The sequence below is a fragment of the Sceloporus undulatus genome, chromosome 2, assembly GCF_019175285.1.
Source record: "Sceloporus undulatus isolate JIND9_A2432 ecotype Alabama chromosome 2, SceUnd_v1.1, whole genome shotgun sequence".
NCBI lineage: Eukaryota > Metazoa > Chordata > Lepidosauria > Squamata > Phrynosomatidae > Sceloporus > Sceloporus undulatus.
In genome coordinates this window covers 173662249-173685601 of record NC_056523.1, presented here as the reverse complement: position 1 = coordinate 173685601, position 23353 = coordinate 173662249, and the positions used below count along the sequence as shown (strand labels likewise).

General features: G+C 42.6%; 2 protein-coding genes across 2 annotated transcripts in view; one reads left to right on the top strand and one right to left on the bottom strand.

The window, feature by feature from the left end:
* The window catches only part of LOC121921591 (TBC1 domain family member 15-like), a 722109-nt gene that overhangs the window by 437041 nt on the left and 261715 nt on the right, over window positions 1-23353 (top strand). The gene's annotated exons all lie outside the window — the stretch shown is intronic.
* On the bottom strand, window positions 11063-22003 carry GPR84 (G protein-coupled receptor 84). Its single transcript, XM_042449894.1, has 2 exons — window positions 21900-22003; window positions 11063-12525 (listed from the first exon to the last, which is right to left on the bottom strand). The coding sequence occupies exon 2, from the start codon at window positions 12444-12446 to the stop codon at window positions 11304-11306; it is 1143 nt and encodes a 380-aa protein (XP_042305828.1). The 5' UTR covers window positions 12447-12525; window positions 21900-22003; the 3' UTR covers window positions 11063-11303.

The following is a 23353-nucleotide window of genomic DNA, read 5'->3' as shown; positions in this document are numbered from 1 at the left end:
GCCCAGCGTATAATGCTGGTCTGTACAGCCTATGATCTCTCTTTCACATCAGCTCCAACACCAAGGGGGCTTAGTGAGAAATGCTGCAGCTCTGTTGCTACTGTTGCTTAGCATGGGTTACTGGAGGTGGTTGCTTACCTCTGGTCTTGGTGGGGAAAGGCACTCTGTACTGGCTCAGAGGCATCCTATGTTCCAGAGCTGAGATTTAATATTTGGATTAGAGAGCAGACTCATCATCTGAGCCCTAGCAAAATCTCATTCAGATTAAAGTCTGGCTATCAAGAAAACCATGTGAGGCAACAGAGCATCTCCAGGATGGGCACATGAGAGGCCATTAAATACTGGTAGCTGTCATCTAGTGGATACAGTGTGTTGCCCAGCATGAATCATTTTTTCCCATCGGTTTCTCACACATCCTTGACTTTATGAAATCTGCGAAAGGGAAAAAATTGGTTGTGAATGAGGTCAAGAGAAAATCCTAATGCTCAAAACCTGGTGAATTCCCTTCTGTCTGACCCAGCTCTAAAGAACTGTCCCCACCCTGGCCCTGAATTAGGTTGTGCATCATGCCAACAGTTGCCCTAGAAAGTTAACTTTTTTGTCTGCTTGACCTGATGTCACAACTTACTTCTGTGCCTGCTTCCTGTTTGTTTGCGGAAAATGCAAGTGACTGGTTGATTTGTAAGTCATCACTGGAAATTTTAAAGAGAAGTAAAGTTTGTGTAAGAAGAAAATAAAGTAACAATGTGTAATAAAAGAATTAATATTGTCAGAAGCCCATCTCTCGGACATGGGAGGGGAAGCAGCTGAGGGATTTCTGTTCAATTCAAAGTGGCCCAAGACATTCTGATGCCTGAGATAGAAGAGTAAACAGCACTCCAAGACAAAATAGAGATAGTACCCAAAACCAGCCACAATAATTTGACATGAGGGACAGAAAATGCCACAAATTTTTTTGTAATAGGAGACTAAGAGAACATGTGTAGAATAATTATTTATAGCTAGCATCCCACAAATGTGCTCTTTGTTGTTAACTGCCCTTAAGTTGGCTTGGACCCATAGGAACCATGTGAATGAGACCTCTCCAAGAACCCCTTTTCTAAAGCCCTTGGCTCAGGTCCTACAAGCCCAGGCCTGTATCATCCCTGATTGGGTCTAACCATTTGTCCTATGGTCTTCCTCTCTTTCTACTGACCTCCACCTTTCCTAGCATCATTGACTTTTCTAATGATTCATTTTTTCTCATGATGTCGTCAAATAATGGCAGCCTAAATTTAGTCATTCTGGCTTCCTGGGGTACTTTGGGCTTGACTTGTTCTAGAACCCATTTGTTTGTCTTCTTGGCCATCTACAGTATCCTCAGCACTCCTCTAGAGCACTACATCTCAAATGAGTTGATTTTCTTTCTATTGGCTTTCTTCACTGTCCAGCTCTCCAATCCATACATGGTGATGGGGAATACAATGGTTTGGAAGATCCTCACTTTGACGTTCAAATTTATATTTTTACACTTTATGTTCCTGTCCATTTCTTTCATAGCTGGTCTTCCCAATCCTGGTTTGATTTCTTGACTGCAGTCTCTATTCAAGATAGGAGAATGCTTTAACCATTTCAGTCATCTCATTGTCCAGCGTGAATTCTTGCAGATCTTCGATAGTCATTATTTTTGTTTTCTTGATGTGCAACATCAAGCCTACCTTGGCACTTTTCTCCATGACCTTCTTCAGCAATTGTTCCAGGCCTTTGTTTGTTTTTGCTAGTAGTATTATCTGCATATCATAGGTTGTTAATGTTCCTTCCCTCAAACTTCACTCCTTCTACCTCTGACTCTAAGCCTGCTGTGTGAACAATATTTTCTGCCAGGTTGAATAAATAGGGTGATAGTATACAACCTTGCCTGATCCCTTTGCCGATTGGGCAACCATTCTGTTTTTGCTCAAGCTTGGCAGTAAAATAACAAATGGAACAGTTAACAGTTTTCTGCCTCTTCATGGCATCTGTATCTACTCCTGGAGATGGCTACCTCACTCTGCCTAATGGAAGGGCAAATTGGAATCAAATGGGAAGAGAGGAAAACTATTAGTAGCGACAGCAATTCAGGAGAGGAAGAATGATGATATTTCACAGTACAGTGGGCACTTGGTTGGTATCCACTGGGGTTTGGTTCCAGGACTCCCCTTGCACACCAAAACCTGTGGGTGCTCAAGTCCCATTATATATAGTGGTGTAGTAAAATGGCATCCCTTATATAAAATGAAAAAATAAAGGTTTGCTTTTTTGGAACTCTTTTTTGGGGAACTTATGCTTCTTTTGAATATTTTTCAATCTGTGGATGATTGAATCCGTAGATAAAGAATCTGTAGATACAGAGGGCCGACTGTATTTGGGATTATTCTTAAAGGGACTCTATCCTTGACTCTGTGTACTGAAAAGTGGGTCTGTGCTCTGTATATTTGCTAGGATGGCCCAATCCACAGGACCCTTCACTTGAAAATAAAACTTTCTGACCTGTTTTGAAAATACCATTGTTGACCTCAAGTGCAAACATTAACCATGCTTCTCTTCAAATTTTATTAATTATATTTAAATTCCATGATTTCTCACATGAGTTTAAGGCTACAAAAATAATATCCTCTTTTACAATCTGCAGGACAAACCTGTGAGGCAGATTGGGCTGAAAATGAAAGTGCGGGGAATAGGTGGGAACCTGAGCTTTCATGATCACAGATGAGCTGTCTAACACTGACTCTACCCTGGCCCTCACTGTTTTATTTATTTATTTTTCATATTCATTATACTTGAGAGTCAACCTTCCAGCCTTGCTGCACAGCTTATCCCTCGTGTGTTGCTATTTTTTCGCCTTCTCCCAGGTGACACTTCAAACGATAATACAAATGAAAAACTTGATTTCTTCCTCACTTTAGCCTTTTTATTTTAATTGTTGCTGTGAGTTCCACCTGGAAAAAAATGTACAAAAAGCAGAGCTATAAACGCCATCTTTTAAGACCATCACTACTTAAATTAAAATAAAATCCAGTGGTTTTTTTCATGCTTCCTTAAGGTCCCACTGAATGCAAAGGGAGCTATGTGCAAAATCCCCCCACCCCCTTCTTGTACTGTAGACAGATGTTTTCAGGAGGAAAGAAAAGGAGAAGGGCACATCCTTTTCCTTTTTCACTTCCTCCACTCTATAGCTTTAAAGTCCTCAAGTTTGGGGATTGGTTGCATGGAAAAAGTGCCACAAGCCTACTAAAACTTGGGCAGCCCTACCAGTCAACTGCCAACCACATGTTTTTCCACTTACTCCCCCTCCAAGTTCCTTTCTGTTGCTCCCCATACCCTGTCCAAGCCCTTTCTATATCAAGGTGCCTCATCATGACTTAGTAAAGGGAAGTGAACAAACTCAGCTTGCATCAGCTAACCCACATCCTTTCACTGACAACGGCAAATGGGATTTCCCCATGTTATGTACTTATTTATTTTTTGGAAGAGCACAGAGTGTCCAGTATCTGTCCTCTGCTGGGATCTCAACTTGCCAGCTTTGTTTTTGCTGATGGCAGGCCATTCAGAGAGTATGACTGTTTCCCAACACTACCAAGGGGAGGGAGGGATGCAGTTCTGCCCATTATGGCACTGTTAAGAGCCCATAATAAGAAAGTAAAACTTGTTAACCTATTGGTAGTCCCAACTAAAGTAGAGCCATTGCATCAATGCAATTTAAATAAGTGTAAATTTGCCAATTGATTCTATGGGTCTACTTTTGTTGTTTGTTGGAACAAAACCATTGTGTGATCTCCCCCCCCCCCAAACACACACACTGTACAAGTATAGTGCCATGATTCCATATTAACTGCCATGGCTTTCTCGCATGGAATCCTGGGATTTGTAGTTTGATCAGAGGCCTGAGAGGAGATCTGGCTGAGGATTCTAAGGCTTCTTTCTCAACAGCTTGATCTGTAGTGACCCAACAGGAGAACTGATAAGAAAACAGCATAAACTGTGGGAAAATGTCATTCAAAATGCCTCTTAAATACTTTCCAGATGTAATTTTAAGAAGCAACTGGAAAACATGATTTCATTCCCACTTGTTATGTCATTTTTGAAATGTAACTTTCTTATGGCCCCATTATCGTCGTAATGTTACTTGTTATTCATAACTCGTTTTAGTGTTGCTAGACTGAAAACTGGACAGTGCTCCTGTATTTTTAATGGTTATGCAGAAGAGCAGGAGTTGCTTGTTACCTGGTTGTGTGACAAGCAACAGCTGCTGAAAATCCTTTGCCTACACAACCATTAAAGGCACAGGAGCCCTCTCCAGTTTTCACTCTGGCAACCCTATGTTGTTGTTGTTATTTCTATCCTGCCTTTCCCCCAGATCAGGACTCAAAGGAACTTAAAACCATTTTAAAAAGACATCTTTAAAAATTCACTAGTCAGAAAAGATAAAACAATATTAAATATTTTAAAAAATTAAAATTAGCTTAAAGCACATTATGAAAAAGCCCACCCACCCTGGAACAATATTCAGCAATAGTCAATGTGTTGTGTATTGTCAACTCATTAAATGCCTGTCAGAATAGAAAAGTATTTACTTGTCTGTGAAAAGGAAGTAGGGAAGGTGCCAGAAGGGAGGTTGTGAGTTTGGGGCAGCCATTATTCCAACTTCTGCCTACCCCCGAGATAAGCAGTCAGAAGCAAGACTGACAGTTGTGAATCCCTGTGACTGTTGAGTGTGACAGGGGCTTAATTATTGTGCCCAATACCATCTCCTATCTTGACAGGGGATGAGGGAACTCTTATGTAAGCCTTAATGGCCAAGCTGCTACTTTGTCCAGTGTAGTGCAAAATGTTCTGCAGGTCAAATTTCGCTATGGCTCTGAGCTCGCCCCCACCCCCCAGAACTCACAGTTTTGCTATGAGTGCTTCCCCTCTTTGCATGGCCATTTTTGTGACAGGTGGAGAGCAGGGGAGGGGAAATGGAGTAGTGTTTGGCATTGTCCCACAGCCAATGGCATAGACCAATGGCATCATCCAGTGAGATCCACTAGGTACATAGCCAGACACTTCTTTGATCCCCTTCCCCACAGAATGACAGTTCAGAGGCTATCACAGCAAAACCATAAGTCCAGGGTAGGGTGGTGATAGCTTTAGTCATTATGGAGCGAGGTAGAGAATGCCACCCTCTACAAGGAGCAAAAAAGGAAAAAAAGAATACACACACACACAGGTGTAAAGTGGACATATGTTTGTACATGTCAAGCTGTGAACACTGTCCTTTAGGGGACGTGTGACCCCATCCAGGACCGCTTGACATATCTCCACATCGTCCCTATAGCTAGTACCTCCAACTTACCTGGATTCAGTTTTAGTCTGTTTTTCCTCATCCAGTCCATTACTGCTTTAAGGCATTCATTCAGCGGAGAGATACCATCCTTAATCACTGCAGCAGTCCAAGGCATGGAGAAATATATCTGGGTGTCATCGGCATACTGACGAACAGCTGGTGGACTGGGACACCTAAAGGGACTGTCTATGCCCTAGGTTGTTCTGATATACCCACCTTGTTCATAAGTCTCAGCAATGGGAGAGGCTTCCAGAGTTTGGTGTGGTGTGCAGACAGCATCCTTGCTGATGTCCAGGTGGACCAGGTCCTTCCCATGACCTTCAGTCTCTAGGAGTTCCAGTCTAGCCAGGAGAGACATGGTAGTACACACTACACCAGAAGGCATACACCCTGCTCTGAGGAGTGGCCACCTGGTGCAGTATGCACCCCCCCCCCCAGTGACATCCCTGCCCCGGAATTGTCAGGGTGAAAACTGGGAAGGGCTCCTGTATCTTAATGGCTGTGTAGAAGAGGGCCTTTCAGCAAGTGTTGTTTGTCATGCAACCAGGTAACAAGCAACATTTGCTGAAATTCCCTCTGCTACGCAGCCATTAAAGAGAGAGGAAACAGGAAACTGCTACCGTTTTCATTCTGACAACCCTAAAATGAATCATGGTAACAAGTCATAATGAGGCCATAAGAAAGTTACATTTCAAAAGCAACATAAATGAAATCATGTATTTAGTTGCTTCAAGTTACTTCTGCAAGGAACTTTGAATGATTCCCCCCACCCTCATGGTTTATGTCATTTCTTACCAGGACATGTGGCCCCCTTGTCTGTCCTTGTGGACTCAAAATCCTCTAAACTCCATGGGCTACCATTTTCCTGGTCATAAGTAAGTGGGAATTGAATTTCCTGGGATTATTCAGGAGTAATTGTCTTTTTAATCCATTATTAAATTAATAGTTTATGAAATATACAAATGCCCCATTTGTGGCATTTTTGGAAACATATGCTACCCCTGGAGGTTTCTGGGTCCCAAAAGACAATGGCTCCCATCTCTCCACAGTTGCCCACATCTGCAAAAAGTGGGTCACCCACCTGTAGAATCCTTCCTTTTTTTGGACTCATGTGTGATATCTCTAACAGTTATATGAGATTTCTTTTATTTATTTTCCTCCTTTTTGTTGTCCTTATTCCCTTCTCTCTGTAAGAGACTCAGGAGGGTACATGTTGTACTCCCCTCACTCCCCTGTCCTCACAATAATCCTGTAAGTTAGGGAAGGCTGAGAGGGAGCGTAATTGGTTCAGAGCCACACTTTGAGCCTCTTCACTGAGGAAGGATTTGAACTCAGATCTCCCCAATAAAATCACTACATCAAGTTTTAACATCTGCTGATTTCTACTTCTTATGTTGCTCTTAAAGGCAATGACTTCTTTTAAAAGTAGTTGCCTTTATCCAGCTGACAGACAGGCCAATTGTTTGTCCTTTACTACTTTGACAAGATTTGTGCCTTTCCCCATGCATTGCTTTGAACTTTGAATCACTGCATCCTAAACTGGATACACCTTACAATAAAAAAGAAAAAATGAAATGAAATGCAAGACAGAGTTTATGATGTGCCGATCGCTTTTTATTGGCCTTCAAAATGCAAGAGTGCTTACAGAACATAATGTCTTGTGATTAGGGTTGATGGAAACTTCTGTTATCTTTAGGGACTGATGAAAAGGGATAATTCCACTGGGTGTGGCCTCCTCCATCACACAGTAGTAAGGTGATCGGAAAAGCAATATCTATTCAAAGCAGTCAAATTACTTTCTCATGTAGAGGTATGGTACATCTCAGGACAATCCCCCCTCTAGTACAGAGAAGGGAAACCTTTTGGCTCTTTAGTTGTTTTTGGACTTTAGTTCCCACCCAAAACCCCTTCCAATAGACATGGTAAGTGATTGGGATGCATGTAGTCCAACAGGTGGAAGGAAAAAGATAAGCTACGCTGACAACCATGGATCTGGCCCAAGTTTTATCTGGCCCTATCCATGCTGCTGGACACACTCTGGATCTCATTTACTGTAGTGGGTGGGATCAATGTGATTGGAAGTGCAGAAACTACTTCAGTTGTCATGAACAGCTCACCACCTGGTGGAGTTTAAACTTGCTGGGACACTGTGGAGTGGGGGACACATTAAATTGGTCCACTCCAGTAGGCTTATGAATCCAGATTGCTCTTGGGGAGTTTCCTGATGCTTTGACAGGTAATCCTATCAAAGTCCTGGTGACATCTGCAATGGAGAAATGGCAAGGGCAGTGGATGCAATCTCTCCAAGTGTTTCATCTCATGGAGTGGAGCCAAACTAGCCCCTTGGTTTTCCAGGATCTGGTGGCAATGAAACACGTGAGAAGGTGACTAAGTGATGTAGGTAGGAAGGAGTGTGTCCAGCTGAACACAGGCTAGAGATTATCTGAGGGCCTACTATGTGGGCAATACAGGCAGCAAATGCAAATGTCCTCACTGACTCTATTGTGTCTACAAGGAACCAGCCACCAAAGCTGAGTGGTCAGTCGACTTTTACATACAGCCCCCACCCCGAGAGGAAAATCTAGACCACTTCACAACCTACTCCAAACAGTTTGCCTGGGACTTTGCAGATAAAACCACTCAGATCCACTCTGACTTGGATACTATAATTAATACAGATCGAGTGGATGTAACTCTGGTCCCTGGTCATCCAGTAACAATGAATACTTTTCAGTTTGTGCAACTCAAGGATGGGGACAAGATTCTTGGAGAGATGAGAGCCACCAGATGCAAATTAGCCCTTCCTGGCTTATTTAAAAAGCTAGAGGGGATTGGCTGATTGGGTAAAGGCCTCACTAAAACAAGGTAGAGTTCCAGCTGAAGGAGGCTGTTATAAATCATAATTAAAAAGCCCTCACTGAATTCCACCATTCTGGATAATTATTGGCCAGTCTCTACCATTCCATTTTTGGGTAAGGTTATGGAACATGTGGAGACTCCCATTTCCAGGACTTTCTGGATGAGATGGATCATCTATTACAGTCTGGCATCAGAGTTAAGTTTTATGCACTTTGATGGATGAGCTACACTGGGACCTACAAGGGTGAAATGTGTCTGCATTGGTTCTGCTGAACTCACAGCCCCTTTTGATACAACTGACCATGGTATCTTTTTAAGGTGCTTTACAGACCGCCCAAAAAGGGCGGTCTGCTGGCACCTCCGTTTCTGTTGCAGGGAAGCCTCAGCCTCCAAACGGCGAGGCTTCCCTATGGCCGAAAAAGAAGCCCCAAAAAGCGGCTTCTTTTAGCAGCACGCTTATGACGCCACAAGGCACCATTGGCGCAGTTGCAGCGTCATAAGTGAGCCGTGACGTGTGGACGCTAAGTGTCCGCGACATCAAGATGGCGGCGCCCATGTAGAATGGGAGCTGCCATTTTGTACGTGCTTGGCACATACTAGGGTTAGGGGCGTCCGGAAAGGATGCCCCTTTCTAACCCTAGTACATGCTGAGCACGTACTACAGTGCCCATGCGGAACAGGCCATAGTTACCTTCCTGAGATGGGACTTGGAGGCACTGTTTTACAGTGGCTCCATTCCTTCCCGGAGGGGCAATCCCAAAATTTTGTGATGGGGACTCCTGCTTCACCCTTTGCCTGTGGAGTTCCCCTGGGTTCAGTTCTGAATCCCATGATATTTAAGATATACATGAAACCGCAGGGAGAGGTTGTCCAGAGTTTGGGGATTCAGTGCCAGCAGTATGCAGAAGGTACACAACTCTATTATTCCTTTCTACCATAAGCCAAGGAGGTTGTTTTGGTCCTAAACTGGTGCCTGTAATCATTAATGGACTGGATGAGAAAAACAAATTGAAATTTAATCCTGATAGTATAGAGGTACTCCAGGTGTGCTGAAAGGCAGATCAGAGAACAAGGATTCTGGTGGGAAGTTAGGATTAGCTTACTTGCTAATTAACTTACTTGCTGTTCACCACTATGATCTTTGGAATAGCGGTATATAAATAAAACAAATTATTAATTAATATATGCTGGATGAGGTTACATTTCCCCTGAAGATGCAGGTCCACAGTTTGGATGTGTCCTGGAATTAGCTCTAAGCCTGAAAGCTCAGGTTTCAGCAGGGGCTAGAAGTGTATTTGCACAATTAAAGCTTGTGTGCCAGCTGTGCCCATTCTTTGAGACTTCAGACTTGGCCATGGTTATATTACACATGCCTTAGTTACATCTTGGATGAATTACTGTAATGTGGTCTACCTGGGGTTGCCTTTGTAAAGTGTTCAGAAATTTCAATTCGTCCAAACAGCTGCAGCCAAATTGCTAACAGGGAACACACAAACAACTCTCATTGCCACAGCTTCACTGGCTTCCAGACCATTTCTAGGCATAATTCAAAATGCTGGTTTTGACCTATAAAGCCCTCTATGGCTCAGATCTAGGTTATTTAAAGGACGATATTCTCTCTTATGAACCAGCCTGTGCTTTGAGATCTACTTGGGAGGTTCTCTTTTCTGTTCCTCTAGTCTATCCTGACAGGTACATCTGGTGGGAAGAAAGAAGAGGGCCTGGCTGCTCCCAGGCACTGGAACTCCCTTTCCAGAGATGTTTGACTGACAGCCTCCCTACTTTCTTTCCAAAGACTTTTCTGTTTAAACAGGCATTTGATGACTGACTATATAAGGCCTGTCCCACCAAAATTATGTGCTGGATCTTGCTAATTGTTGTGCTGATATGTGTGTGTGTGTTTAACGATATATGTTTTAATCTTTTGGTTTTAATTTTTTTATTGTTTAATCTCCTTTTAACTTTGCATCATGTGGATTTTTAACAATATGTTTATTAATTCATTGCAAGTCACTTTAAATCTGGGAAAAGGATGAAATAATAATAATAATAATAATAATGATGATGATGATGATGATGATGTCTGTGGCTATTTAAAAGACGACTATCCTCTAGAGGTTTCTAATAGACCAATGTTTGCTTGAATACATGAAAAGCAAGCAACAGGAGGGATTGGGTCACCCTGTCCAACCCCCATCCCCATCCACCAGGGGCTGCCAATACAGCCATGGGTCCAGTCAATGTCATGGCCACCATCAGGACTTGCACACTACTGAGGTTCCCCCCAATTTGATGGCAACTACAGCAGCTGTCTATGAAACTTTTTCACACCAGTCCTGCTGCCACTCTGCTAGGCAGTGTGTCTCTTTCCTTCCAGAATGAAAAGCAACAATGGCAGTATTTTAGTGTTGCTGATGATTTTTTTTCTTCAGTGTGACTCTGGAGCCTTTCATACTATGCAATTACAGCACTATTACTCCACTTCAGCTGTCATGGCTACCTCTTGTGGAATCCTGGGATCTGCAGGGAGGAGCATTTCATATACTCAACCACAGAATTCTCTTTCAGTGCCTCCAACCCAAACTACAAAGCCTGGGCTTCCAGAGGAGACAACCATAGCAATTAAAGTGGAATAATAGTGCTATAACTGTGCAGTGTGAAAAGGGCCCCTGGTGGAGGAGACAGTAGTGATTTTGGACTGGCAGCCAACCATGGAGGCAGCAAGGTTGCAAATAGTGCTAGAGGCCATATATGGTACAGTATTCCCCACCCACTCATATTCAAATATTTGGAGTTTGGCATGGCCAACCATTCTTTGGTCACTGTCTGCAAAATGCAAAACAAATGTTCAAGGCAACAGCCAGCCCATGCATTTAGTCTGACTTGTTTATTACATATAGTCCATAGAGATACAATATAAAATGCAGGAACAGTAAAAGAACAGAATTCACCCAGGGGCTGCTTAAAGTCTCTGAAACTAGTCCACTGCGAAAAGCTGAGCAGCTTTGTGACAGCATTCCTGCCCTTAGGATATACCAGAGTTAGAGGAGAACATTTCTATCCCAGGAAGACTGAGAAAACCCCTTGTATACACAGTAAGTTAATGGCAGCCATGGAATTTCTGAGCAAACTTGTAGACTACACTTTTGTAGGCCTCACGAAACTGGCGGTTCATTGCAGCGTAAAGTACTGGATTAATACAGCTATTGAGCCAGGTGAGGTTGGCAGCAATCATGTGTAGCACAGTTGGAGCCCGGTTTTTGGCATCAGCGATGTTTAACAGCATGAAGGGGATGTAGCAGATAACAAAGAAAAGGAATACCACAAAACACATGCGTGTCACTCGGCGGAATTCTGAGCTTGTGTCCTTGGGCTGGCACGGGGTAGCTTTCTTAGGTGGCCCTGCAGGCTTGGGCATGGAAGGAGTGCTGCTACTCTCAGACGCTGGTTGAACAAGGGTTTTGGAAGTTGACTCAGAGGGCAAAGCCTCACAGGAATGGTGAGAAGCCCCTGCACTGTCTACTCCACTATCTAGCTCTTGGTAATTTCCCGGTGTGGCCAAGCTGGTTCCAGCCACATGGACTTCCTTCACACTGGCCTTCTTTAGCTTGTACTGGTCCAGGGCATGGGAAGCACTCTTGACTTTGCGATGGATAAGGAAGTAGAAGATGCCAACACAGCTGAGGCCCACCACAAAGTAGAGAGCCATGAGGATGGTGGTGTATGGCCGGCCATGGATACGATGGAAACTGCAGGTGCAGACCTTGGGCACCAATACATAGACAGGCCATAGTGGAGCAAAGCTGACAATGCCAACCACCCAGGAGGCCAGGGCGATCAGCAGCACCCCAAGGCGGGAGAAGATGCGGTCAAAGAGGGCAGTGTTGGCAATAAGCAGGTAGCGGCTGATGGCAATGAGGCAAAGTGTCAAGATGGAGACCGAGTTGGAGACAAAGAGTAGCATCCCAAAGACTCGGCAAAAATCAGCACCTGCCCGCCAATGGAGATGCAGGTAGGAATCCACTGAAAAGGGTTGCAAAAAGGTGCAGTACAGAATGTCAGCCAAGGTCAGGTTGACAATGAGCAGGTTGACACGTGTTTGGAGCTTGGTGTCGGATGCGTAAGCCAGTAGGGTCAGCACATTGCCCACCGTGCCAACTATGGTCACCACAATGCCCCAGCTCACTGACACGTAGCGGTAGCCAACTATGGATGGGTCATAGCAGGAGAAGTTGTCAGCCATCCTGGGAAGAAGTTGTTCCAGACTATCCTGTGCTCCAGTGGAAAGCTTTGGGAGCTATGCTACCAGGCCAATACCGTACCTATAGGAAATGAGGAAGAGAAAGTGTCAGAGAGGAATTAAGCAAAAGTATATGACTGTCAAGAACTGATTACCAGTGATCTCTGTAAAAGCACAAGGAAGGATCTGATGCAAGGCTTAATAAATTGGTGGGATTCCTGGGCACAGAATGTTGTCATAGACATTAGATTCCCCCCCCCATATATCAATTCATAGAAGAGAACTATATTGTGGAAAAGAAACTCCCATTAATCCTAGCCTACAGTGAAGATAATGGGATTTGGGTTCCAACAATATCTGGAAGGCCACATGATTGATACACTCCAATTGTCCCAATTTGGCAGGAATAATCTCAATAATTCCTCTGTCATCCCATTTTTAAAGATGCTTTTAAAATACTCCCATTTCTCCTTCCCACTTTCCCCATGTCATACCTTACTTCAGTTGCTGCAAATTGAGTTCAAAGTGCAAGAAGTTTGCAATGAATTAATTCTGTAGCAGGGAGAGGAAACAGAGAAATCTTGCCATTCCCAGGAGGCTCAGGCAAAAGCATGCCGCTGCAGCACCTAGCTTGTGCATTCCTTCTCATTAATAACTTTTGTCATATTGGCAACTCTCTGATATTGCTTGGATACCATTTTTCTTATCTTTCCCTGGTATTCATTTGTGAAATGTTGGAGGGTATGATGTTCCTGATCTCTGAGCTTTATCCATGATCTTAGCTACAGTAGTTGGGGATACAACTTCCATCCATAGACAGGATACCTTCTATGACTGGTCATGGCTTCCTCTGTTTGTTCGATTTCTTGGGGCCACCATCAGCCAATTAAATGCTCTCAAGAAGGATACAGCATGGCAGGATGACTTTTTTAGAGGAATGTCCTCTGCTTGAGGAACTGTCAAATTCAAATTGGATTTAAAGAAAAAAGAACTCTATGAAGAGAGTGCATGGGGCCATGATGTTGCTAATTCACCATTTCCACCTGGACAGCATAGTGTCTTCCCTACTATGGTGAAATGCATTGTATTTCTATTAAATTATAGTAATTATTTCTATATTTGAATAAATCAGCACATAATTTTATGCATATTTATTCCCTTTTTTGCAATTGCATTCCATGGGTATCCTATCTGGTGAAAAGACCTCAAGGGCTCAAATGCACAGCCAAGGAGAACACAGTTAAATGAACATCTTAGCAATACCAGGAACAGAAAATCGAGTGCTCTTCTGGCTGACCATTTAAACAGTACTTCTCAAATAGTGGGGCGGGCCTCCCAGGGGGGACGCGAGGCTCCGTAAAGTTATGTTATGCAGAGGTGTACTTATAACAATTTTATAGACAAATGATACTATTTACAGTCACGCGGGGGGCACGAAATGTTTTCTTCTTCCTAGGGGGGGCATGACAGAAAATAATTGAGAAGCACTGATTTAAAGGAACATGATCACTCTTGCAAGGATCTATGCTTTTGGGTGCTTGAGAAACCTGTTTTCCCCAGAACCATAAGTCAATGCTTAAAAAAAGAAATTGATTGGATATTGAGACTTCACACATTAGTCCCTCATGGTTTAAATGTGGATCAAGGACTTTATCACACCAGCCTGCCATCCCGCCACAATTGTGCTCGTTTAAGAATGGAGGCATACAGATTTGTCATCATTTTTATAACACTTTCCCCCACAATAACACTTTGGTGATCCACAGTAATGTGATTTGTTTTTTACACTGCCAAACACTGCCTTTAGGAAGAAGGAGGGAAACACAAGTGATCCTGGCTGCCAACTGTCACCTAAAGCCAGTTGTCGTGTAAATGTGCACACAGCAGCTGGTTTTGGGAAGCTGTTGTCAGCACCACTGCTGTGTGTGGGAAAAGGGGAGAGGAACAGAATTAGGCCCACTCACACCACGTGTCTGTCTGAGAAGTGGAACTGCTCCAGAAGGAACCTATCACACAAAGGCAGTAATGAAACAGCAGCGAGATTGACAGCCTATTGGTGGGTTTTGCTCATCAATTAAAAGGTGCACTACAGTAATAAATGGAATGCAAGGCAGCAGCAGGATGGACACAACATTGTGTAATAAGCACCAGTCAAAGTCATTTTTTGTCTTGTTAAAATTCAACTTTTAAGCCTTGCGTGATAAAGTCCTTTATCAATATCTGCTAAAACTCTGCTCGGCTGCAGAATTGTTATCATAAGGATGTCAATGGTACACACTGAAAAAATTGGGACAGTATAATGTTCTGCCTCCTACTTTGTAAATTGTCAGTTACCAGGCATTAGCTTTGGAGATACTATTTTTAGAATCCCTTCAGTTTGATTTTAAAGCTTTATAGTAAATATTATTTTGTACATGCATAATTTCATTTGGCTGAATATCTATTGTTAAAAACTGAGAGAATTTACATGTAACTTGATGTAAGATATAAGCACGTATAATTGATTTTGTAAATTGAAACATCTCCCTTGCTATAATTACTGTTATCTATGTATTATCCCTTTTTCTTCTAATAGCTCATCAAAAAGGCCATAAGAATATTTTCAGGTCAAAATACTTTGGGGTAATTTTGAGAATAAAATCATATTTTTCTTCACCACACTTTGGCTGTTGTCTACATTTTTTCCATTGCATATTACCAGTCCTATTAGCTTTCCTCCTCCTCTTCCCAAACAAACCTGCCCAGATTTTACAGGAGTCCTCAGAGGACCTTTCTTTATTACATCTCAGCAAGCAGTGAGGGAACCCATGAAACACAGAGGAAAGTGAAGGCCTTTTCAGTTCTGGCCTCACAGCATTTGCAACTTTCCTCCCAGGGTAGTGTCTCTAGATTTTGTAGGTCATCTCCAGGTGAGAAACAAAGGTATAAACTGCTTAGTGCTGGGCAAGAGGAAAGGGCTATGTGCAAATCTCCAGCTCAGATGGCAGAATAACAGCTTGCTACAGTTTCCAAAGCTTGATTGGTTGCTACAGCTTGTAAAGACTCAGCTTTTATGTATTTATCTGGGTCAAAAACACACTGCAAAAATAATCCATTTGAGACCGCTTTAACTGCCCTGGTTCAGTTCTAGGAAATTCTGGGAACTGTGGTTTAGTGAGACATTTAGCTTCCCTGTCAAAGAACTCTGGTGCCACAATAAACATTTCCCAGGATTCCCTAGCACTGAGACAGGGCAATTAAAGCAGTCTCAAACTGGATTATTTCTGCCATGTGTTTTGGACCCTAGTTAACTTCTTCCTTCCCTCTCAATTATTGTGGTGCCAGGGCTCACCCCTCACTCTGCTCTGCATCCACCTTCTGGCTAGAAGCTAGTAAGCTAGACAAAATGTTCTTTATCCCATCGACATAAGTAAGTGAGAAAGAATAATCCCCTCAGTTCACTTTGATCTGGATATAGGCCCTTAAGTAAGATTTTGCTTTTAATTTCCAGACAGGAAAAGGCAATTGGCCCTCCACCAGTGGCATCACTGGGGGGGGGGGGGGGGCTGCTTTGGGGGCCCCCCTAGGGGGGGGGTGACACGCTGCTCATCATACACCCACCTTTTGGTAGAAAGGGGCTGTGTCATTCATCTGCTTCCCTTTAAAATGTTTTAAGAGATGGTGGCAGAGGGATGAAACTCAGTGGAAGGAGAAAGGAGAGGCCTCAGAATTTTTTGAAATTAAAAATTCAAATTTTAATTTTAATTTTTTTTAAAAAAAGAACTTTAAAAACCCCATTCTTTTAAAATTTCCTTTAGAAACATCACATTTTAACCAACTCTTCACTATGTATATGTTAATACATTTAGATTGTGCATAGGATATTTTAATTTGAAGGTATAATTTTAATTTTGCTAGTGGTTTATGTCACAAATATTAGCATTACATTCAGTGGTATATGGGAATTATGATTCACAAGTAACATTAGGGCAAAAAAGCAAAAAGCATTACTAAGGATTCTGTACAGTGTGAAATAGAAGAAGGTCAAGGGGTGGGGGTGGTTGATACCATCAGTTACCAAACCGGGTAACACTGGCTCTAGGGACTCCACATCCATCCATATCCCTGGATTCTGCAGCCATAGATTCAACCATTCGCAGCTTGAAAATATATATTTTTAAAAATTCAAAAACCAAACCTTGATTTTGCCATTTTATATAAGGGACACCATTTTACTACACCAATATGTATCACAGGACTTGAGCATTTATGGATTTTGGTATCCATGGGGGTCCTGGAACCAAATCCCAATGGATACGAAAGGCCCTCTGCATATTCTCACTGGTTTTTGAATAGCAAGCTGTGAGCAACATATGGTTGGTATTTAATGCATAACGCTTAATGATATCACCAGGGACCATATGTAAATCTTAGGTTTTGGCCCAAAGATCTCATGGGCTGCAATGATCCCAAACTGGCAACCATGTTCCAGGGTAGGCTGATCTAGTACACAGTTCCAGGTTAAGGCTGTTTAAATATTTTCCTGGCACCACTGAAGATCATTTCCAAACAACTTTTTAAAATGTGCTTATATTTAAATCTACAGCATATCAAGACAGAAACCCCAACAAGCACTTCTCCCTATCTTTGGCATTAAAAATACAGCTAGACAACATTTTATGCTGTCTTTACATGATAAGCAAGTTCTGCTGCCTGAAGGCTGCTCCTGCTTTTGACTACTGAGGCCAGGTCTCCTTTAGGAGACCTGCTGTACATGGTTTGGAAAGAAAGAATTCCTGTCCTATTTCAGATCTTTGCCATGATGTGCATAAGAAAGTTGGAAAGCCATGAACCTGGCATGAGGGAGGAGAGGCTGCCCCTGGCAAACCCACCCCAAGGCCTGCTGCTTTCTCTCTCTCTCTCTCTCTCTCTCTCTCTCTGACTGACTGGCATGCATACAAGAGAGGTTCTCTCTGATTTCCATCCCAGCTCCTCCAGGGGAAGAGAGATCAAAGCGCAACCCCATTCCTTCCTTTTTAGGCCTAATTGGGACGTTGCCACGGAAACAAGCATCTCCAAATCATTCCTGACTGGCACCATCCTCTACCTGGCTGGCTCCCTTTTCAAGTTTCAAATGGGATGCGTGGGTGGGAGAGACTGGAGGCATAGGCCCCAAAGAACTCCAATTAGGCATCCCCAGCTATCAGGAAAGCCAAATTGGGCTTTTAAAAAATACGGCAGTCTGGATGGGGAAGATGCAAGTCCTATCCCTGTGAGCAGTCAGAGCAGGGATAGAGAAGGGGTGGGCAACCTATGGCCTGAGGGCCAATTGATGTGGCCCTCAGTTCGACTCCGCTTCAGGTAAGCAATTCAGACCTCTTGCAGCAGCAAACTGAGCCCTATCCTGCACCCAGTTAGTTGGGCAGAAAGAGAAGGGGGAGATTTAAAGTGGTGAAAAAGCAAGACAAAGGCAGGGGTCCAAAACACATTGCAGAAATCATCCAGTTTGAGACCTTTTTAACTGCCCTGGCTTAGTGTTAGAATATCCTGGGCAATGTAGTTTGTTGTGGCACCAGAGCTGTCTGACAGAAAAGGCTAAGTGTTCCCAGAATTCCCTAACACTGAGCCAGGGTGGTTAAAGCAGTCTCAAACTGGATGATTTTTGCAATGTGTTTTGGACTAGAGAAACAGAGGGGTGTTTCCACCCACATGTGACTCTGGGTCACCCATACAGCCTCTCGCTCTATCACAAAATAAGACAACTTCAGTCACAGATCATCTTCTGTGATGAAGAAATGGCACACAGTATGCTTAGATCCTTAGAGCTGATACTTGATCAGAAACAAATTCTGGGCCTTTTCACATACACTTAGGATCAATATGATCTGGCAGGAATGTTTTTTTAACAACATAGGCTGGCTCTCAACTACATCTCTGTTCAGAAAGCTCTTGCCTTGGTAATCTATATACACAAGCAATGTTCAGGCTGCATTATTGTAAGGCACTCTTGATGGGCCTTGGTTTAAAGATGATGTGGAAAGTTTAGCTGGTGCAGAATGGGGCCACCCAAGAGTGAGGAGTTGGGGCGGTTGATTTATGAGACACCTGCACTGCATCCATTGCCAGTGAATTTATGAGCCTAATTTCAACTGCTGGATTGATCCTTGGTTTGGGACATAGATGGACTGCCTTGACTCATATCAGCTTGACCACACTCTATAAATACAGAAGAGTTTGGAAATGTGGCCTTTTTTGGACTTCAGTTCCCAGAATCCCCCAGCTGGGAGTAAAAGAAATGTTTTCCAAGTTCTGCAACTTTCCTCAAGAGCCAGTGTGGTGTAGTGGTTTGAGTGTTGGCCTATGGCCCTGGAGATCAGGGTTGGATTCCTCACTCAGCCATGAAACTAACTGGGTGAGCTTGGGCAAGTCATGGGAAGGACAAATTGAACAAACCTTCTCTGAACAAATCTTGCCAAGAAAACCCCATGACAGGTTCACCTGAAGGTCCCCATAAGTTGGGAACGACTTGAAGGCACACAATAACAACAACAACAGCGACTCTCCTCATTTACCCATTTTTTGTACCGTACCAGCTTGGTTGACTGGCACAAGAAAGAGTGGGATGAAAGGTCCAAAACACACTGCTTTAACTGCCCTGGCTCTGTGCTAGGGAATTCTGGCACTGTAGTTTTGTGGGACATTTAGCCTTCTCCGTCAAATAGCTCTGGTGTCACAATAAACTACCATTCCTAGGGTTTCCTAGCACTGAGCCAGGGCAGTTAAAATGGTCTCAAACTGGATTATTTTGCAGTGTGTTTTGGACCGTTCATCCCATTTTCCCAGCTGCTTTTAAAATGCCCCAGTTCCCCACTCTTCCTCCCACTTTCCCCCTTTATCTTTGGCTTACTTCCATGGGTGCAAACTGAATTCAAAGTTTAACCAAAAATAGACAAAAAGTTCAAAGTAAAAGTACGGTAGACAAAGGAAAACTGCTGCTACCTCTCCTAGCTCCTCTGTCCTTCCTCATTAATAAGCGTTACTGTCTTGACCACTCTCTGATGTTGCGTATGTCACATGTGTCTTGGGTTTTGTCTGAGAAATTTTTGAGGGTGTGGGGTAATTAAACTGCTTCCTTTTGGTCTTCAATAAACAGACAAAAAGTTTTGGGTGGTTCATCTGTTTTTTTTTTTTTAAGGGGATGTGGACAGGTTAAAGGGAAGTTGCTTAACAAACTGAAAACTGTTTTGTTAACTTGGCCCTATTTACATGTTACTAAGGCCTCATTCCCACTATGTTTTAAATCAGTTCGCAAATTGGTTTGAAGTGACCCAGGTTCACACTTGAAGTGAACCGCTGAAGCAATAAGGAGAGGGAGGCCATGCGCTTGACCCACTGAACCCACATCTTTTTGACACTGATTTTTTCCAATTTATTTTTGGATAAATTGATTCCATGCAAGTGTGAACCAGGTGCGGATCGGAATTGATTTCAAGAATCGGGAAGAATCGAATTCATGAATCGATTCAGTGTCAGTGTGAATGAGATGCAAATTGGAATTGATTTACTATGATGTGATAAGGAGTGGGGAAGTGGAAATTAACAACCTGTGTTCACCTGCCCTTCAACCCTCATACAGAAGTATGTAAATGTGATTGCAGGGATGGACAGAGAAAAAAAATCCCACTGAAAACGATTCAAATTGAACCAATTCATTTGCCAGTGTGAACTACAAGTGGGTTATTTTGAGAGACCCCTGCAGGAAACAGTTTAAATTGAATCGATTCATTCGTCAACATGAATCACAAGTGGGTTATTTTATTTTATTTTACACCACGAAAATGCAACCAGAGCAAATGTGGTGTAAACCACGCCCCACTGCTGAATCGATCCATTGATTTGGATTGCAAAGTGACTGCTTTCTAAGTGGGAATGAGGTCTAGGAGAGGATGTGACTTGCTCAGTGCAAGCAGGCCATACACCAAACCATTGAGGTGCAGAACTGGGATACAAGCCTGTTCGAAGTGAAATAGTTCCAGGCTTGTCCCAGGCTGTTATTTAAAAAGCCATTATCAGCAACTAGTTTTCTAGAAAAGCCACTTTGGGTACTGGATTTTAACTTTACACTTAAACTTGCCTGTTAACATTATAATATTAAACAAATAAATCAATTAAAGTAGACCAAAATACAAATTACTATTAAAAGCAGTTGAAACACATCAAGAAAAAGCACAGCACTTCCCAGTCAATAAAAGCCCATTTCTTAGCAGCTTATCAGTGGTTAAGTACTTAGCTGAATAAAAAGGTCTTTGCCTGGTGGCAGAATTTTGCCTTCAACAGGGAAAATAGATTGCCTGCTCTTGTGGCAGGTATAAACAGACGCAGCTATGCAATAGGTTTTTCAAAAGGTTTTCTGTACTATCTCTCTGCTCCACCATAACAGGTGCTTAGCAGACAAACTTAACGTTTGATTTTTTTAGATTCAAAACATAAAGTGGTGAAAAGGAGAAAACATATCCTGGTGAATTTCTTCATTCTGCACAGTTGTTGAAAACATAGCCCTTATCAGGGAAAGGAGGACAGAAAACAGCAAAATGGAGCCAGAATCTCCCATAGTTTGGCTTTGGAATCTTTAACCATGATATGTGCTGAATCCAAAAATGAACAAAATAATAGGAAACATTTCCTTCTGTTAGTCACTCATCGTGGCTAACAGATTAAACAGGAGCGAACATGATTCCATATGAAAGTCTTGCTACCCCTTCCCCCTCTAAATTTTGCTCCTATGCATTTTAACGGTGTTGTCACCTTAATAGGCATCACCTGCCATGTTTCTGCATGTTAAGCCACTGTTAAAGATACCAAGAGCCAGGTTTAAAAAATAATAGAGCACTGTTTATACATGTTTGAGGACCAATGAAAAAGAGGACAGGGCTCCTGAGTTTTTCATATTGGTACAGAAGTGGGAACATCACAATTTTAGCCTGTATGGCAATCTACACCTGCTAAAAGGCCCTATTATGCACAGTTATTAGAAAGTGTTGGAGAACCTTGTCCTCTTTTCACTCTCCCTTGATCATGTTGTTTTGCTTTCCAGTTAATCAAGATGTGTGTGTGTTTGTGTGTGTGAGAAAGAGAGAGAGAGAGAGAGAGAGAGAGTGTGTTCTGGCCTCCTCTGATTTTAGAGTAGAAAGCAGCAATAGACAATTTTCTAAGCAAAGAAATAAGAAATCGTCCATTTTTAATTTCTGCAAAGTGAGCTGCTGTGGAAAGCCAGGAGCAATAGCTAGCTGATACAGGAAGCAGGTGATCTGCAAGGTTGGCCACTTTTAGGATAAATACATTATGAAAGATAACAACCTCATACAACTCCAGTAGGCAAAGAGAGTTACAGAAAATGAAAGCACTCCAATCATGTTGTTAACTTCAAATTCCCTTTTATGCAAATTTCAGTATGTTAAAAGAATGAACATGACTTACTGAGGAAAGGTGGTTTGTAAGGAGCAGGCGATCCAGATCAAATGCCCAACATCTACAGATCTTGAGTGTTTCCACTTTTCAACACGTATTTATAAAGGTTCCTCATGCTTAGATAGAAGAGAGAAGGAAAAAAACCAAAAAAACTCCAGAGTTTCCAAATCCCTTGAAGCAATTTCCTCTTTTCTCCAGAGGCTCATAAATGTCTAGTGGCCCGACCTGTGTGTACTCACAGTGCTCAGAAGATACTTACAGTTCTGTGAAGACTCGCCCACGAAAGCTTAGAGCAGAGATTTAAACAAGGGTAAAAAAAAAAGATTAAATATTAACAATAACTGCCCTAGGGTAAAGAGGGATGGGAGCAAGGAGTGCGAAGGTGTTGATCCCAGAGTGAGAGAATGAATAAGACAACCTGACGTTTTGAATGGGGCAACTGGTCACATTTCTGTTTATGGAACCATAAATTCAGTGAGCTCCTAGAAACCTCAGCCAGTCAGTTTCAGCTCTTAGAAATCCCAGTCAGCATGGCAAATGGAGGATCAACAATAACTGAGCCAGCATCGTGTAATGGTTTGAGTGTTGGATTACAATTCCGGAGACCAGGGTTTGAATTCCCACTCACCACAGAAACCCACTGGGTGACCTTGGGCGAGTCACACTCTGTCAGCCTCAGAGGAAGGCAAAGGCAAACCCCTTCTGAACAAATCTTGCCAAGAAAACCTTGTGATAGGTTCACCTTTTGTTGTTCTGAGTCTTGATGTTGTTCTGACCTATGGTGTTCTAAGGCAAACCTATCACAGGGTTTTCTGTGGCAAGGAGTGTGTGACTCATACAAGTTCACCCAGTGGGTTTCCATGGTTAAGCAAGAAACTGAATCTTGGTCTCAAGAGTCCTAGTCCAATGCACAAATTGCTATACCATACTGGCACTCAGATTTACCTTATGGTCTCCGTAAGTTGGAAATGACTTGAGGCACACAACAATAACAAATATCTAAGGTACTGTTGAATATTTGAAGCATAAAATGAATGAGATGGTTGGCAATAAGACTCAGTTAACTGGTGGAGGCATGAGATGTAGCATTTCCTTCACTCCTCAGTAGATCTTGGAAGGGTTACTTTGGGGACTACAATTCCCAGAATCCTCCAGTGGCCAATACGGAGGGAATTTCTGTGAGCTGTAGTCTAAAATATATTTTTCCGAGATCTAGTTCCTAGATGTATTTCTTCCCTAGATCTGATCTTTCCAGGCTCTGTCTTTCCCCCCGTGTATCTCAATTTTGTATGTAACATTGATTTAAACCATTTTTTGCAGCCACTTGCACCCCTGGCAGGACCTTCAGTCAATGGCAATTTCTACAGTTTTGCTCAATAAGCAAGAAACTGGGAGGTGATACCCTAAACGAAGAAACAAATGGAAAAACACTGAGTTTAGGGGAGAATGAAGCTAAAAAAACT

What these genes read in the sequence shown, in the direction of transcription:
- GPR84 (XM_042449894.1), bottom strand. Translation starts at nt 12,446, where the DNA reads ATGGCTGACAACTTCTCCTGCTATGACCCATCCATAGTTGGCTACCGC.